The sequence below is a fragment of the Brienomyrus brachyistius genome, unplaced genomic scaffold, assembly GCF_023856365.1.
Source record: "Brienomyrus brachyistius isolate T26 unplaced genomic scaffold, BBRACH_0.4 scaffold74, whole genome shotgun sequence".
In the NCBI taxonomy this organism is placed as follows: domain Eukaryota; kingdom Metazoa; phylum Chordata; class Actinopteri; order Osteoglossiformes; family Mormyridae; genus Brienomyrus; species Brienomyrus brachyistius.
Window position 1 is genome coordinate 83,094 of NW_026042349.1, and position 18,751 is coordinate 101,844.

Consider the following 18,751-nt stretch of genomic DNA (forward strand, 5'->3'; position numbering starts at 1 on the left):
AAACATGCTATAAAATTGTAAGATTCCATTGAAACATCCAGTGGCACAATTGGGTAATAATTTAATACTGCCAGCTTATTTAAATTGTTTTAATTGATCAATGAATCATTGATAAGTTTTTCTCTAGTCCAAACATATTTCTGTACATTTACCATGGCCCAGTGCATGGCTGCAAGTAGCTGCTCTTTAAGCAAGATGTGGTCACGTGCCTCACATCCTGACCTCCTACGGCATCTGCAGTCAAAAAGTCCAAGTGTGCCATGAGAACTAGGCAGTTGTTTTTCCAGTGAGCTGAATGTCGCTGAAAGCATAAGCCTGCGTGCTTGCAGAACTTAAAGGTCAACTCACTTATGGTGGCCCAGCACAAAAAGACCATCAACAATGGCACTCTTCCCCCTCTATAGGTAAACCCTGATGTATTTCATTGGCCTCTGCAGGACTTCCAATAAAAATCTGTGGCATTACTGGCTACTAGCTTGAGGCAACCCCTTATTACAGTAGCATAAAGTAAATAAACATTTCTATTTACTCCAATCCACAGGGGGAAAAGAAGCTTCAGCAAAGTGTAGCTCTTTTGAGAGAGAAAGACCAGTCAGAATGAGAGAAACTCATACAGCAGATGACTGCATACATATGGATGAGGCAGTGAAAACCCTTTCAGAGCATAGAAATGTGTGCAGACCAAAGCACAACACCTGCTGCACATCTTTAGCAGGACTGGTGCCAAGTAATTTAAAAAAAAAGCTGAAGGGCAGGAGTGAAGTCACAGAGAACGTGACTTTGCTGAGTGGAAACAGGAAAACTACAATCATAAGATGCCAAGCTGCAGTAATGTGCTGAACACGAGTGTCCATAGAGCTTCCCCTCGCGATTGCGGGAGCCCAGAACATATGGAATCGAGTCTGCACTGCTCTGTGTGATCTGAGACCTCTAATACTACAAAAACCAAAGGCTCCCACAATCGCCACTTCGTCTCCTGCGGGTTAATGTTTCTTTCTGTCAGAATCAATTTTCTCCCAACCTGCAGCCAAGGAGAGATAATCTCAGACTCCTGACTTACATTGCTGGCTGTTACTGTCCATTCCTGCCCGTGCATAACTGTTCTTTACAGGTTGGCATAGGAAGGCTGGACTCCAGCACAGCATTAATGTATGATCACAAAGGAAATGTTTGTACACAAATGTCTGTTCCTTTGTCCGACTCACCCTCCTTTGATGTAGTCCAGAAAGGTGTGCTCTGACTCCACGGAGAATGACAGCAGTGTCACCTGCAGAGTGGAGAAAGGGAGGAGCAGATTAACGATTCAGGCATTAACCCTGACCCTGACCATTCAGGCAGTACTGAGAGAGCCGATCTTACTGCATGCTAAACATGTGCCCTATGCTACCAGGGACAGGTCATAGGCTGAGTATGAAGACAGATGGATGGATGGCTAAGCATTATGGGAAAGCATACTTAGAGCCCAACCCTGAATAATTCCTACAGAAACTTATACAGGAACTTTGTCCGAGACTCACACTAGAATTCACACTATAGCTAGTTAGTACTGCGACACTAGGAGGTAGATTCGTTCACACAGTATGATGGAATTACCTGTGAGAAAGTAACCTTGGCAGCAGAGAGAGCAGTAACATTATTCAACATGTCATTTGGTTAATAAAATCATCCTAGATAACGGAGGAACAGCATGCGGCAAAGACACAGCAGGAACCTTATTAACACAGACAGCTCTGAGAGATGCTCTCACATGAACTACACATCGGCCTTTGGTTAAGATCAGGGTAAGAACCCAATTGCTGCAGGAAAAGTGCAGATTTTTAATTAGCATAGTGCTCAATGCTGCAATATGCATTGCAGTCTGTTGTAATATGTATTTCAGTCTGCTGTGGTTTAATTATTATTGCAGTGTAGTGTGCAAAATATAGCATGTGCTACTGAAACAGCTTGATTAATTTAAGGTTTTCATTTGCCATTTGACATCAGCAGTGAAACAAAACTGCAGCTGCTCCAGACTCTGCAATAAACGTGGTAGAAGGATTTCCAAATTAACATTAATTAACAAAATAAGTTAGAAATACAGAGATAAAAAGTACAATAAAGTCAAGATAAAAGTGAATATATAAAATATGAGATAATATATAAAAGAATAGATAAAAAATATGAGAAAATATTTAAAGTTCAGGTTGCAAACCAATTTAGGGGTATAGTATGTTGAACTGAATTTTACTGACTGCAACTCCTGTGATACAGTTTGTACCTGCAGTATATTAGTTTGTAGTACAATGTAGTACATGCAGAATTCCAGAGCACAGTACTGCTCTGTAGTGATTAGTAGATGGCTGAAATCATTTCTGTACATGGAATTGCAGTATGGAGTCTGCTGTTGAATGTATTTGTAGTACTACAGATTATTCTGTTTTTTTAAATCCCAGAAGACACCTAAGAGACTGAAATATTATAAATCCTACAGCTAAATACTCACTGTTCCAGAATTGATATACTTCTTTTTCTTCATCTTCTTTTTGGGATTCAGTACCTAAAGGCCAAACAGGAATGAAACGGTGATGAAGATGAACTACTTTCTACTTGCACTGCATCAGACTGTACTTCCCACAGTGCATCTATTGACCGAGGAGCTGCACCTGGGCTGCCAAGCACGGTATTGTCCCAGCCTATCACTGCCCAGTCTGCTGCTGTCCCAGCCTATCATTGCCCAGCCCAGTGCTGTCCCAGCCTATCACTGCTGGAGCCATTGTACATGTGCCTCCATGACAGGCCGCCTCAGCTTTGGGTCAGCCTGAACCCCAGCCTTTCCCTCTCTTCTATCTTTCCTTTTGTCTACTGTCTTCTTGCTTTTTCTGTAAACTTTTTTATGGTGGCATAATAATATCTTCATGCCAATCTACAGGCGTCCACTGCCCCTTTTCACCCCCAGCCTCCTGCCCTGTGCTTCCTGGGATGGTCCACAGCCTCACAGCCCATGTCAGCTGGTGGTTGTGGAAGGTAGATGGATGGATGAGTGGATGGTCAGCAGAAAAATGAAAAGTTCTACATCCATAACACTGTGTTCATTTTGAGAACAACAACTTCCGTTACAGCTTTATTACTTTATCACCAACCCACCACATATCAAAACATTTTTGGACCAGATTCAGAAAATAAACAGAAAATCTGGTCTTAATTGAAAACTGCAGGGTCTGATTCTCAAAAATGTCAGTCCTTAATTGTTTTATTATTAGCCTTGGTGAGTGACACTGTGCATGCAAGCAGTACGGCTCTACACACACACAATGTTATGCACATGGCTGACAACATGAGTGCTTAGCTAGAATCTACATTCCTGACAACATAATAGCCGGGGGATGGGGTGCATTACGAGTGTGTGCTTAGTGACAGGGGCAAATTACATTCACAGGCAGGACTTACCACATACACACCATCCCCACGGGGCTGAGCAGCATCTTAAGTGGGCCAGCTTGCGAATGCCCATCAGCACATCCTCCCAATGTACAAGGAACAAAGTGTCTCCCCCCAAGCTCGTAACCTGTGCCCTGTTACCCTGCAGGTGTCCCCTATTGAATATTAATTCCCCTGCACACAGGCAAATGGAGGATGCCACCGTGTCAGACGCACACAGGATGCCAGCCTGCCAGACGCGCACAGGATGCCAGCGCGTCAGACGCGCACAGAATGCCAGCGCGTCAGACGCGCACAGGATGCCAGCGCGTCAGACGCGCACAGGATGCCAGCGCGTCAGACGCGCACAGGATGCCAGCCTGCCAGACGCGCACAGGATGCCAGCCTGCCAGACGCGCACAGGATGCCAGCCTGCCAGACGCGCACAGGATGCCAGCCTGCCAGACGCGCACAGGATGCCAGCCTGTCAGACGCGCACAGGATGCCAGCCTGCCAGACGCGCACAGGATGCCAGCCTGCCAGACGCGCACAGGATGCCAGCCTGCCAGACGCGCACAGGATGCCAGCCTGCCAGACGCGCACAGGATGCCAGCATGTCAGACGCGCACAGGATGCCAGCATGTCAGACGCGCACAGGATGCCAGCCTGTCAGACGCGCACAGGATGCCAGCCTGTCAGACGCGCACAGGATGCCAGCGCGTCAGACACACACAGGATGCCAGCCTGCCAGACGCGCACAGGATGCCAGCCTGCCAGACGCGCACAGGATGCCAGCCTGCCAGACGCGCACAGGATGCCAGCCTGCCAGACGCGCACAGGATGCCAGCGTGTCAGACGCGCACAGGATGCCAGCGCGTCAGACGCGCACAGGATGCCAGCCTGCCAGACGCGCACAGGATGCCAGCCTGCCAGACGCGCACAGGATGCCAGCCTGCCAGACGCGCACAGGATGCCACCGTGTCAGACGCGCACAGGATGCCAGCCTGCCAGACGCGCACAGGATGCCAGCCTGCCAGACGCGCACAGGATGCCAGCCTGCCAGACGCGCACAGGATGCCAGCCTGTCAGACGCGCACAGGATGCCAGCCTGTCAGACGCGCACAGGATGCCAGCCTGTCAGACGCGCACAGGATGCCAGCGCGTCAGACGCGCACAGGATGCCAGCGCGTCAGACGCGCACAGGATGCCAGCGCGTCAGACGCGCACAGGATGCCAGCCTGTCAGACGCGCACAGGATGCCAGCGCGTCAGACGCGCACAGGATGCCACCGTGTCAGACGCGCACAGGATGCCAGCCTGTCAGACGCGCACAGGATGCCAGCATGCCAGACATACACAGGCGAGCGGAGGATGCCAGCATGTCATTTTCTTGGCAGTCGTGACTGACACAAGATGGCGAGGATCACATCATCGTGTTTATTCGAACGTGTATGTAACAGGCCACTACTGGGAATGTGTTTGAAATGTACACTTGTTCACTCACTCACACACTACGTAATTTTCTTTACAACATAATTGACTGTCCTGTATTGATATATCCACCAATTCACTATATTGTGGGCGAGTGGACATATGGAACACAGCCTGTGAATTCCTCCCTTGGGATTTCAGGGGAACAAAAGTGAAGTTACCTTCACATTCACACTGTCCCCCTGCCACTACAGCATAATGATCGAGTCTGACAGGTTTTAGCCATGTGACTGAGCCCAGCTCCTACAGCCACCCCCCATTGCCCACCATTCCCCATCCTCCCACCTCACAGGACAAAAAGGGACCCACTTTTCAGTGCAGAACAGATTCTGTGAGAATGAGCTCCCTACCTGTTATGGAAATGTGGGTTAGGGTTAGCCTGCCACATCCCACCCTCCCTACCTGTGATGGAAATGTGGGTTAGGGTTAGCCTGCCACATCCCACCCTCCCTACCTGTAATGGAAATGTGGGTTAGGGTTAGCCTGCCACATCCCACCCTCCCTACCTGTGATGACAGGATGGAAATGTGAGACGTATTAAGTAAAAAGGCTGTGTGGGGATCCGCTGAGTGGCAGAGCTCACCTGGTACATATTTAGCTGGTTCTGGCCCCTTGCCAGCTCCCTGTAGCTGGTGCTGAACTGGCCAATGAAGTCATGGCTGAAACACAAAAGGGACAAACAAGGATCCCGTCATTCTCACATGGATGTTGGAATTACAGATGAACGTGCCTCTGCATCCTGATATCTTGTGACCCTCCCAGAATAGCTTAGATTAGGGCCACACTTCAGTATTCAGAGCCTCTTATCTGCAGCTTGAATATTAATGACTGGTGACTGTTGGACTTGCAAATAGCACTCAGAAGGCATCTGCACATAAGGTGTCGAAAGTAATGCATTAATTACTACCTGGGAAATCTTCCTAAGGACCTTCAAGCAAACTTCAGCTAGTGGGATGCAGGGCCTTGCCCATGCAGACAGAGACAGCAGTCACATAAGACAGGTTATCTCTGCTATGAAGCCCAGGAGATGAAAGCCATCCTCTTCCAAACCAGCCAATGAGCTCAGGATGGTTAAAGGCCATTTTATACACACTGCCCTCACTCCAGCTCAGCCTGCATCCGTCTCCTCACCTGCCATCTCGGTCCCAATCGTACACCTCCACCTTGATCGACCTGAAGGCAGGAGAGAACAGGAGTAAGCTAGCAAAGATGCATTTGCCAGAGTTGTAGTTCTCGAGATACGGTCTTGGTCTGGTGACCAGTTTCAAGACTGCACTGCCTGATGTTGAACCCATTTTGTCTTGGTCTTGACCATAAGTCTTGAAATATTACAAAACATATTCGTTATGCAAACATACTTCTTTCCCCTTACTAAGTGGCAATTAATTTTCCTGCACTGTCCTCTTCTAGCAGTGCTATTTCAAATGTACTACATCTCCCAGTTGCCCTAGCAGTATAATGCTATTGGATAGTGCAGGGGCTGCTGGCAAGAGACAGGGAGCGAGTGTTCCCATTAAAAATGAACGTGAAAGACGTTGGGAAGATGGCAATTGCCCGTTTGTTTGTAGGTTTCTCACAGTCAGTTGGATTACACCACCACCTTGGGTTACAGTGGAGCACAGCCAATCAGGGCCGTAGCCAGATATGAGGTCACCAAGGTCCAGACCTTGGTAGTTTTTTAAGAGCTAAAAATAAATTTTGAAGCTAAATATTCACCTGAATGAAAAAAATGTCTGTGGGCCAAGTGCATTCTTAGTTCAGTTTGAATGTGTTATTAATAGTGTCTGCTGTGTGTGTGTGAGAGAGAGGGAGGGAGGGAGGTAGAGATTTCATGTTGAGTTTTGATTGCAGGATAGTTTGACTGACAGCAGTTCGAATTCACGTTGTGTGCGTGTGACTATGCAGCATTGTGAAGGGCTGTACGCAGGCAATATATCATTCAGAAAATCAAAACAATGATCATTATACATAAAAAAGTGGTCCAAAACTGTTATTGTTTGGAGTAAAGATAATTGTAAGAAACCTATTAAATATAAGCGTAGGCTGGGCTACTCTGGTTATGTTAAAGGTTGGGTTTCTTTCATATTACACCTACTGGGCAAGATTAGGCTAACTAATGTTTCTCTTAACGTCATTAGTAAAAAATAATAAACAGCCTTTGAAGGGGATGGTATCAGTGATAGTAATAGTGTCCATAGAAACACTTCAAAGCCAAATCTGGCTATCAAAACAAGTGTTTGATGTTGGCTTGTAATGGTGTGTTGCATTTATTTTTCATTTGTATTCTTATATATGGTTACAAATCACCTTAAATTACATGCTTCATACCCATAATATTTTACTGCTCTGTAATCCATCTGTTCTTATGATACAGACCTCAAGTCATTGAATAAGGCACAGTCATGAGTTAATTTACATGAATTCGCATTTAACGCTCTTCTCCAGAAAACAAGCTTGTGTGTTATGTGTGATTTACGAGACCCAACTCCCTCACCCCTGGGTCCCATCAAGAACTGGTATGTTCCTTTCAGACAGCTGTTCACAAGATATTTCTTTCACTCATCCATCATCAGCTGCCTCTGTTATATTGGACATTGTTGGTAGCGTTTATTGTTTAGTGTTGATTGTTAGAGTTATAGCCGTCAGGGAGCTGGGGGAGGACTTTGTGTATATGATTTCATTATATTGTGTTTTTTATACATCTGCATTATTGCTTAGAGTATGTGAACATTAAAGGTTTTCAATAATAGGATCTTTTGGAATTACATAAATGAAAATATTGCCCAAACATGGGTGCACTCTACCAAAAAAAAAAGTAAAATCTGATTGTAAATTTTCAAGTCTTGGTCTTGTTTTGGTCATTATTAAAAGTCTTGATTTTGTCTTGGTCTTTGTTGGGATGGGTCTTGGTCTTGACTTGGTCATGGGTTGGATGAGTCTTGATCTTGTCTTGATCTTGAAACAGATGGTCTTGAACACATCATTACAATACAATGGGGCTTCTCGCTATGTCAGGATGGCCTCTAATGGCACTGCACTTTGTGTAATAATTAAAAAGGCTTCAAACAGGCACACGCCTGTACAGGATTTGATGGAACTTAAAGCTTTCACAGGCAGATTTCCTGGAAAACTGTGAACATTTTGAAGAAAAGGGAACAGACTAGACTATCGGGGATATTTTCAAAAATGGAACCCAGTTCCTAACATTGACTAATGGTGTCTGATGGTCCCAAAGAGTTAATGAAGCCTTTTAGCCTCAGAAAAGAGCCACAGGAAGTATCAGGCATAACCCACTACATGGAGAACAGTGTCCTGACAAGTGACACTCAATCATGTAAAACAATGTTTCCCACCCCGGTCCTCGGAAACCCACAGATGGTCCACGTTTTTGCTCCTTCCCAGCTCTGTGCAAGATGGTCCACATTTTTACTCCTTGCCTCAGGAAGCTCAAACACAGAAGCCTGGGTTTATGTTCTCCCCTCCACCTTTGGCTCCCCAACCAAAAGTAGAAGGTGTGTGATCGTGGGGCATCAACACTAACGGCCTTATCTCAATGGCCAGTGAAAGCCCCACTGTGTGTCACTCACCCCACATATTAACAAGATGACACCGTTAGAGCTGAATAAACATGCTAAACTGAGATCTCGCTATTATAGGCTAACAGACACTTTTCTGCAAAATGAGTTATTCTGAAAGAACCCTTCAATACATCAAACTAGAGCTGTTCACAAGTGCATTAAAGTGTACCATTAAATGCTTATAACAAGTTAAGCGTCTACCAGTCCAACAGAATTTGCATATATCTACAGATTTATTTATAAAAATCCCCAGCACCTTCGTGCATTACTGATTGTTTAATCAATTTATCCTCTGCAAAAATGACCACTTTTTTAACAGATTGCATTTTACATTTTCAAGCTGATGTTTTGCTCCAAAGCAGCTTACTTATTTTTTACTTTATGCTCCTGAATATTTTAATGGAGAAATTCATATTATATCCCGTATGTCCTGATTCAAAGCCATCGCCTGCTCTGTTGACATTACCATCCTAAATGCCATATTATACTTCATCAATATGTTTATTACATAATACCCAGTGTTAAATTGTTTCCAGTGTATGTTTGGCCACTACCTTGCTTAAATTTTTTTTAAAACAAACAAATAAAAGAGGTATGTGTTTGTAAAGCACAGGGATATTCAGTTCCTGTTAATTATATGATCCTAGAATAACCTATGTATCTGCCTTTATCTGTAAGATAACCACACCTCCCTGCAGTTTGGCTTCCCCTGTGATTCATCAGGCATACAGACACTTTTTATTTTTTCACCTTTGGTGTAAAACAGTGGCTTATTACTTCCTGATTATTTCTGAGAAACTGCTGAAGTGTCCAATTTCCGCTAGACGTTGCTTCTCTGAATGCAGTTTCTGCTGATTGACACTGATTTATTACATTTGGCATCAACGTCTTGCCTAGATAAAGAAACTGTCTACAGACAGTCAATGCATTACCCATGTGTCACTTTCAATATCAATAAATACATGAGAGACTGTCCCCCAACAAACAAAAGAAATAAAGGCAGACTGAATCGGTGTATGTTAGAACTAGACTTTTATCTTGGTTTGTCACATATTGCTTAAATTTATTTGCTTTTACATGTTTTGTAATTTCATCGTATCTGTCCCATTACACATTTGACTGGTATTGTCACCAGTTTGAATTGTGCAGATGACCGATTGTTTCGGGCAGATTTAGTCTGGAGAGCATGAAATAGGCGCTATGCTGAATTCCCACCAGGATCCCTGCCAAGTCAGAATGGCATGGGACTCTCTTACATAGTACTGCCTGTCGTCATACAAGCCAGTCTGGTTTTCTCTGCAGCAGTTTTCTGTTGCAGGGAACCATCAGGGCCAGAGATCAGGCTGTTCTGTCAGTTTAATTCACAATCAGGAAGAATAATACAGAATAATGTTATGTACAGTGCTTAAAAATCTAAGCTGGGCTAAAAACACTGTGGCAACTGTGAAGAAGACACAGCAGCCAGTACTTCATCAGGCAGCTGAAGAAGGCTGGACTCAGACATCAGCCCCTCACACGGGCCTTTAGAGGACTCAGACATCAGCACCTCACACAGGCATATAGAGGACTCAGACATCAGCCCCTCACACAGGCATATAGAGGACTCAGACATCAGCACCTCACACGGGCCTATAGAGGGTTCAGACGTCAGCACCTCACACGGGCCTATAGAGGACTCAGACGTCAGCACCTCACACGGGCCTATAGAGGACTCAGACGTCAGCACCTCACACGGGCCTATAGAGGGTTCAGACGTCAGCACCTCACACAGGCCTATAGAGGACTCAGACGTCAGCCCCACGCACGGGCCTATAGAGGGTTCAGACGTCAGCCCCTCACACAGGCATATAGAGGGCTCAGACATCAGGGCCAGAGGACCTTAGGAACTTAGGATACAGCCTAAGACACCACAGGCCAGAGAGCAGCACCACATACAAAGCACGATTCCACAACAGCTTTTTCCCAGACACAGTCAGACTGACGGCTAAGGACATTAAGTACAGTAAATGTAGCACCCCCCACTTCCCCCATGGACATTAACTGGACAGTTAGCACTCCAAAGAGGCAATCAGACACATCAGAGGACTACAACCTCACTCTCATTCTGTGTCTTCCTCTTATTTATTGAAATAGCCTAACAAACATGTTTAATATTTCACTTTGTGTACAACACACAGTCTTAATGTTATTTCTGTGAAATAATTCACTCATCCATCCATCCATCTTTTTCTTTCTTTCTTTCTTGTAGGAAGTTTTCCACTCAAGAACAGTGCTTTTTGATAAACAATTCTATGATTGTATAACTAGCTTTGTTATATAATTATTCCAATAAAAATCCAAAGGCTTTTAGCTGAGATAAGCCCAGTATACAGGCTAGCTAGGCTACTTTTAATTTAGCTCATAATCTAGCAGGTACTTATGTATTGAAGTTTGTCGAATGTTATGTCTTGGGAAAAATTAGCAACCAACTAATCATTTTAATTACGATCAGCCCATTACTGTGTCACCACCATACAATAAGCACTGTGGTCTGAGTTCCTGATTATGATAGAAAGCAAATAATTCACCCTGATTTGGCCTTTTGCTCCTTCAGTATGGTTCTTGGCTGGCATAATATTGAACAATGACTAAGTCTCAAGGGCACTGGGATTATTAATAAATCTCACTTCTCCTTAATAGAGTCAGAATTCTCCTCTTGCAGAAAAGACGCAAAACATGGGGTGTGAGACACAAAATGATCATGTATTTGCCACTAAGTAACATCTGCTCATTTATTAAGCAGATTTCAGACCTTCCTAAGATTTTGAAAGGAAAATATAAAGAACAATATTTAACTAAAGAAAGAGATGTGAGCTTTGGCTCTGGGGATTAGGAGAGGCCATGCGGACTAAATATAGAGACAGATGTTAAGATGACACAGCCCTTGATGCAATGCGGGAAGCATAAACAGAGAGTTGCCCGTGGCAGGCTTAGATTCACTGCCAGTGAGGCTTGTAATTCCACATGGAGAGAATAAGTGAAACTCGGGGTCTTTGGGGGGGTGGGGGGGTGGGGGCGGCATTCCAACGATACAGTCTTCCAGTTCTAAAGTCAGCAACCGCTATTTAGCCATCAGCCAGAGGGCTTGAGAAGCCGCCCCCTGCTTCAAGCGAGGCACATTCCTTTTGTGACATGGTCCTCTTAGTGCATTATCCTTGGATGGGTGCACCATTGCCAGCCCCTGCTCCCCCCCAGGGGCTGGAGAGACATTCAACTGAAGCACTCATGCTGATATAGTGGGGCTCACCGAGCACGCCGGGAGCCCTCCATATGTAAATACAGGCTGTGGAAGATCTGCAACCATGTGCTTGACCTCTCCTGGGCACACTGCAAATCGCTGTGCTGATTAGCTGTGATTTAGAAATGTAATGGACACCCTGAGGACAGGAAAATTATGGTTACAGAAACTGTTCACTCCAGTCCAACCTGATATCCGCTGTAGGCAACAGTCAAGGACCACAGCAAAAAAAAATGAAACTTTGGGAAACATGAACTCCAGAGTTGAACACTGAATGTCAGTGACTTGCCCTGATAATTCTGTGTACTCTTACCATGTACATACAGTCCAACCACTAGCCATACCTGACTGACACTCACACTAGGACAGTTACCACATACCCTGAGTGTGAACCCCAAACCAAACTGTAACATAAGTTCTGATTGCACTCTGCACCCACCTTGGAAACGACGTGTTACGGCACCCTAACTATACTGGGGCCACTACAGAAACGCAACCCACACCGCTGCTGGCTTTCTGCCCTCTTGGCCTATGTCACACCATGTCAGCCAGACACATTGGTTTTTGACCACTGATCGAGCTCAGAGGGGCAATGTGATGTGACAGGGATACGACCCTCAGCCAGTCCGTGACGTGGAACAGGCCCTGGGATGCGCTCTCAGTCTCTCTGTCCAGCTCAGTGCTGCTGTCTGCACAGACAAGACGGTGGTGAGGGGGGTCTAGTGCTAAACTGGGTTCCAGGTTCCAATCCCAGGACGAACCTATAGGAACTGCACTGGTGAAATGCACAGCTGTGAATGTATGCGATATAACTAGTGACGCACCAATAAGGAAAATTCTGGCCGATACCGATAGCAGATTATTTTGAAAACTGACACCGATAACGATGGTTTGGGAGATTCTGCTTAAATAAGTTTTAAAGGACCCAAAATAAACTGTAAAAAAACATAAATTATATTCCAAAAATAAGAAAAAATATTAAATTTTTTTTGTAAGAAAACACCAACTCTGCCATACAACAGCAGCCCCAGAGAACTGTATTTTATAACTGTATATATCTTATACATTTATAATAGAGACAAGCTGGCCATCAAGTGTGATAAACTCCATAATTTTCAGAGTAACATCTTTTGATTTCACTGAATTTTCTTCTGCTATCAAATGCTTGCATTACTGGTGGATTAGTTATTCGACAGCTCTGCAACCTTCTTTATTGGAACAGATTTGTTTATCAGAAACTCTTCATAATCTTCACTGTCTCGCCAAACAAATTTGCTGGGTTGAATGTTGTGTGCTCTCTCTTAGGCCACTTAAAAAAAAAATTGATTCTCGTCCTTTTTTTTGGAGGGGGTGGGTCGGGTGGGCGGGATTTTATTTTATTTTTTTTTACAAATTTTGATTGACTGTTTGGACTTTCAAATATGTAAGAAAATACATATTTGAAAATACATACCGAAGAGAGCAGACCTACTTAGCACGCCTCCTCAGTTCTTCGTTTGTTGCGTTTGAAATATATTAAATGTAAGAAAATACAAGAATGTAAATTCCTTGATCCATGTGTATCTCATAAATGCCTTCCCAACTATGGATTTGGATACTTTATGCTGATGTTTCATTCGTGAATATAAAAATGATACTATTTGAAAACAATATTCTGTTTGTCATTCCCATTTAAATGAACAACCAAGATTTTAAAATATATATCTAGAATAGTATTAAAACATGTTAAAACACGAGGAATTTACAAAACACAGGAACCGGAATGGTTGAAGAAGGAAATGCAACTCTACAAACAAGTACTTAAGAACATGTACCACATGACTTCCCCAGATTTAAATCTTTGCACCAGCCCATCTCAGGTAGAGACAAATTTAGGTTCATGAAACCATTCCAACACTAGGATTACACAATGTGGATCAATCGTCGATGTGGAATGCGCGGGAAATTCAAATTTCGTCATTCTTGGGCATTTTCCATGCGATTTTTACGAAATAAAAAATTAAAAAAAAATTGGGTCTGAGGTATTTCGGCGGGTCGGGCGGGGACGAGAACCAATTTTTTTTTGTAAGTGGCCTTATCTATGGATGATGGGGGGCATTTGGACAGCAGAGGTATGAGCCTGCCCAGGTTAGCTAAGAATTGGAGAAGATCGTTACAGTTATGGCTTAAAAACCGCTGGGTAATATCCATACAGTCACTGAGACAGGCTGGGGTAATACCCATACAGTCACTGAGACAGGATGGGGTAAAACCCATACAGTCACTGAGACAGGCTGGGGTAAAACCCATACAGTCACTGAGACAGGCTGGGGTAAAACCCATACAGTCACAGAGACAAGTTGGGGTAATACCCATACAGTCAGAGAGACAGGCTGGGGTAATACCCATACAGTCACTGAGACAGGCTGGGGTAATACCCAAACAGTCACTGAGATACCAAATGTCCCCCACAATGTAATAAAAAACACTTTTTTTGACATTGTGGGGACCATTTTTCAGGTCCCCACAAAGATCTGTGAATGCAATCAAAAAAGTAAAAATGCAAAAAGTCTCGAAAATGCCAAAAATCTGTTTGGTTACTTATGGTTAAGGTTAGGACTGGGTAAGGGTTAAGGTCAACATACAAGGTCAAAATGAATGAGTCCCCACAAAGCTATAATTACACATGTGAGTGTGTGTGTGTGTGCGGTGATGCACTGCAGCTGACCATACTTGGCAGGTCAGGCGCTAGACTGTAAGTATGAATCACTTCAGTGAAAATCAGGCTCTTTAAAAGTATGAAATATGATGAAACTGAATGAGACGCTTTCAATTACAAACCACACAAGAAGAAAACTATATGCCACTTATAGCAAGGCCATATCTCATACAGAACTGTATTTTATATACATATATAATAAATGTACAAGGAGATGGACTGTACAGTACTTGAACAGGTTTTATTGCGTTAATGATTGTGATATTCTACAGTTACTATGTAAATCACTCTGTAAAAACAAAATGGAAACTGCAACCACAGAAAAATTGTAACAGTACCTTTCATAGTCACCATTGCAGAACGCCCGCACAGGGATGGAGAACGGCTGCCACACTGGATTCAGCGTGGTTTTCACCACCTCTGTCTTATGGCAAATGGTGAACCTGTATACAGAAAGTATGTTCATGGTGACACAACGCTAAGTCCCAGCCAGTGAACCTGTATACAGAAAGCATGGTCATGGTGACACAACGCTAAGTCACAGGCAGTGAACCTGTATACAGAAAGTATGTTCATGGTGACACAACGCTAAGTCACAGGCAGTGAACCTGTATACAGAAAGCATGGTCATGGTGACACAACGCTAAGTCACAGGCAGTGAACCTGTATACAGAAAGCATGATCATGGTGACACAATGCTAAGTCACAGACGGTGAACCTGTATACAGAAAGCATGGTCATGGTGACACAATGCTAAGTCACAGACGGTGAACCTGTATACAGAAAGCATGGTCATGGTGACACAACGCTAAGTCACAGGCAGTGAACCTGTATACAGAAAGCATGGTCATGATGACACAATGCTAAGTCACAGGCAGTGAACCTGTATACAGAAAGCATGGTCATGGTGACACAACGCTAAGTCACAGGCAGTGAACCTGTATACAGAAAGCATGATCATGGTGACACAATGCTAAGTCACAGGCAGTGAACCTGTATACAGAAAGCATGGTCATGGTGACACAACGCTAAGTCACAGGCAGTGAACCTGTATACAGAAAGCATGGTCATGGTGACACAATGCTAAGTTACAGCCAGTGAACCTGTATGCAGAAATCATGGTCATGGTGACACAACGCTAAGTCACAGCCAGTGAACCTGTATACAGAAAGCATGATCATGGTGACAAAACGCTAAGTCACAGAGGGTGAATCTGTATACAGAAAGCATGGTCATGGTGACACAACGCTAAGTCACAGCCAGTGAACCTGTATACAGAAAGCATGATCATGGTGACACAATGCTAAGTCACAGCCAGTGAACCTGTATACAAAAAGCATGGTCATGGTGACACAACGCTAAGTCACAGGCAGTGAACCTGTATACAGAAAGCATGGTCATGGTGACACAACGCTAAGTCACAGCCAGTGAACCTGTATACAGAAAGCATGATCATGGTGACAAAACGCTAAGTCACAGAGGGTGAATCTGTATACAGAAAGCATGGTCATGGTGACACAACGCTAAGTCACAGCCAGTGAACCTGTATACAGAAAGCATGATCATGGTGACACAACGCTAAGTCACAGCCAGTGAACCTGTATACAAAAAGCATGGTCATGGTGACACAACGCTAAGTCACAGGCAGTGAACCTGTATACAGAAAGCATGGTCATGGTGACACAATGCTAAGTCACAGCCAGTGAACCTGTATACAGAAAGCATGATCATGGTGACACAATGCTAAGTCACAGCCGGTGAACCTGTATACAAAAAGCATGGTCATGGTGACACAACGCTAAGTCACAGGCAGTGAACCTGTATACAGAAAGCATGGTCATGGTGACACAACGCTAAGTCACAGGCAGTGAACCTGTATACAGAAAGCATGGTCATGGTGACACAACGCTAAGTCCCAGCCAGTGAACCTGTATACAGAAAGCATGGTCATGGTGACAAAACGCTAAGTCACAGAGGGTGAATCTGTATACAGAAAGCATGGTCATGGTGACACAACGCTAAGTCACAGGCAGTGAACCTGTATACAGAAAGCATGTTCATGGTGAAACAATGCTAAGTCACAGCCAGTGAACCTGTATACAGAAAGCATGGTCATGGTGACACAACGCTAAGTCACAGCCAGTGAACCGGTATACAGAAAGCATGATCATGGTGACACAACGCTAAGTCACAGCCAGTGAACCTGTATACAGAAAGCATGGTCATGATGACACAACGCTAAGTCACAGCCAGTGAACCTGTATACAGAAAGCATGGTCATGGTGACACAACGCTAAGTCACAGCCAGTGAACCGGTATACAGAAAGCATGGTCATGGTGACACAACGCTAAGTCACAGGCAGTGAACCTGTATACAGAAAGCATGGTCATGGTGACACAACGCTAAGTCACAGCCAGTGAACCGGTATATAGAAAGTATGGTCATGGTGACACAACGCTAAGTCACAGCCAGTGAACCGGTATACAGAAAGCATGGTCATGGTGACACAACGCTAAGTCACAGCCAGTGAACCGGTATATAGAAAGCATGGTCATGGTGACACAACGCTAAGTCACAGCCAGTGAACCTGTATACAGAAAGCATGGTCATGGTGACACAACGCTAAGGCACAGGCAGTGAACCTGTATACAGAAAGCATGTTCATGGTGAAACAATGCTAAGTCACAGCCAGTGAACCGGTATACAGAAAGCATGGTCATGGTGACACAACGCTAAGTCACAGCCAGTGAACCGGTATACAGAAAGCATGATCATGGTGACACAACGCTAAGTCACAGCCAGTGAACCTGTATACAGAAAGCATGGTCATGGTGACACAACGCTAAGTCACAGCCAGTGAACCGGTATACAGAAAGCATGGTCATGGTGACACAACGCTAAGTCACAGCCAGTGAACCGGTATATAGAAAGCATGGTCATGGTGACACAACGCTAAGTCACAGGCAGTGAACCTGTATACAGAAAGCATGGTCATGGTGACACAACGCTAAGTCACACACAGCCATTAAACCATGCTGAAGATTATCTGATATGGCACACAGAGCCTCTTTATAGAAGTATAAGACACAAGCCAGGAAATACAAACACGTGTCTTTGGACTGGGGGAGAAAATCAGTAGACGAAGAGTAAACACACAAGCTGGGACAACCCACAATGCTGAAGGTGTGACGTTGGGAGCCTCTGATCCACATTACAACCCGGCTGTCAGGGAAATCCAGCACAAACGCAGGCAAAATGGATGACCTAGAGCCACTGTCATGCTGAATGAAAGAGTTGTCTCTATCTCCATGTCAGAACCCTGAAAACAAGGCGGAGGCTGATATTTTCTGAGGCTTGACATCTCAGCAGGGCTGTGTGAGGGCTGTCTAATACAGGCAGCAGGAAGTGACATATGGGCAGAGGCGGGGCCAGCAGCCAGCCTGCGGGCACCTTCACAGGACACGTAATCTCAGGTCACACAAGGTCACCGGCTGGAGGCCAGCATCGCGGCTGCGATCACAGAGAGGGCCGTGGAGGGCCACAGGCGCTTGCATAGACACATTCCGTTACGCCACAACTAGGTATGAGCTGTTTGTGCTCTTGAAAATGAACAAAGAAAGTTACGTGGTTATTTTGGGAAAAGTAAAAAAAATGAGTCATATGTGACACGAGTGTTCAGTCCCTGACATGTGCTCATCTCCCACATGATCACGTGAAATGAGTGACCAAATAACGATATTATAAATACTATGTCTCCTGTGGGTGTATCTGTCTTTGTGGGTCAGATATGTGCACATCTGCCACATGTCTTCTGTCTCCTTCACATCCTCACATCTCACCCTTGCCACCGTCTGACTCACGTTCCATCCTCATTGCTCCTGTAGAACACCATGAATGGATCCGACTTGCCGAAAAAGTCCTTCTTATCCAGCTTGTTGGCACAGAACTGCATGGTGGCGCAGTCCTGCAGGGTGGGGGGGGCGTGTATGGGGGGACAGAAAAGGGACAGAAAGGCGATTATTTCTGCAGCTTCCATATATATCATCACTGGGGATAAAAAACAGAAATAAGAAGCAGTGTAGGCATCAGGCAGGACTGGATGAACAATGTCAGGGGCGGAACCCAGAAACCCACGGATTGTCCTCTCTGATTTTCTTTTTTAAAGCTTTGTGAAACTGGATAGAAACATTGTACAAATTATGGACCAGTGAGACATCAAGCTCCTAACTGTCACTGCTTGGACCTTTTTAAAGTGGCCTTTCTTTGTCAGAAAGTGACAGCGAACCTCTTAAGAAAGCAGTTAGAATCGAA

The 18,751-nt window shown here is 44.6% G+C and overlaps 1 protein-coding gene across 4 annotated transcripts in view; it reads right to left on the reverse strand.

The window, feature by feature from the left end:
* The window catches only part of LOC125726683 (copine-5-like), a 92,481-nt gene that overhangs the window by 18,972 nt on the left and 54,758 nt on the right, over window positions 1-18,751 (reverse strand). For all 4 annotated transcript variants that reach the window (XM_049003059.1, XM_049003058.1, XM_049003057.1 and 1 more), the window contains 6 exons: window positions 18,301-18,404; window positions 14,778-14,882; window positions 6,018-6,059; window positions 5,470-5,545; window positions 2,483-2,536; window positions 1,206-1,267 (listed from right to left, as the gene is read on the reverse strand). In XM_049003059.1, coding sequence (XP_048859016.1) covers window positions 1,206-1,267; window positions 2,483-2,536; window positions 5,470-5,545; window positions 6,018-6,059; window positions 14,778-14,882; window positions 18,301-18,404 — 443 coding nt within the window. The remainder of the gene's footprint in view (window positions 1-1,205; window positions 1,268-2,482; window positions 2,537-5,469; window positions 5,546-6,017; window positions 6,060-14,777; window positions 14,883-18,300; window positions 18,405-18,751) is intronic.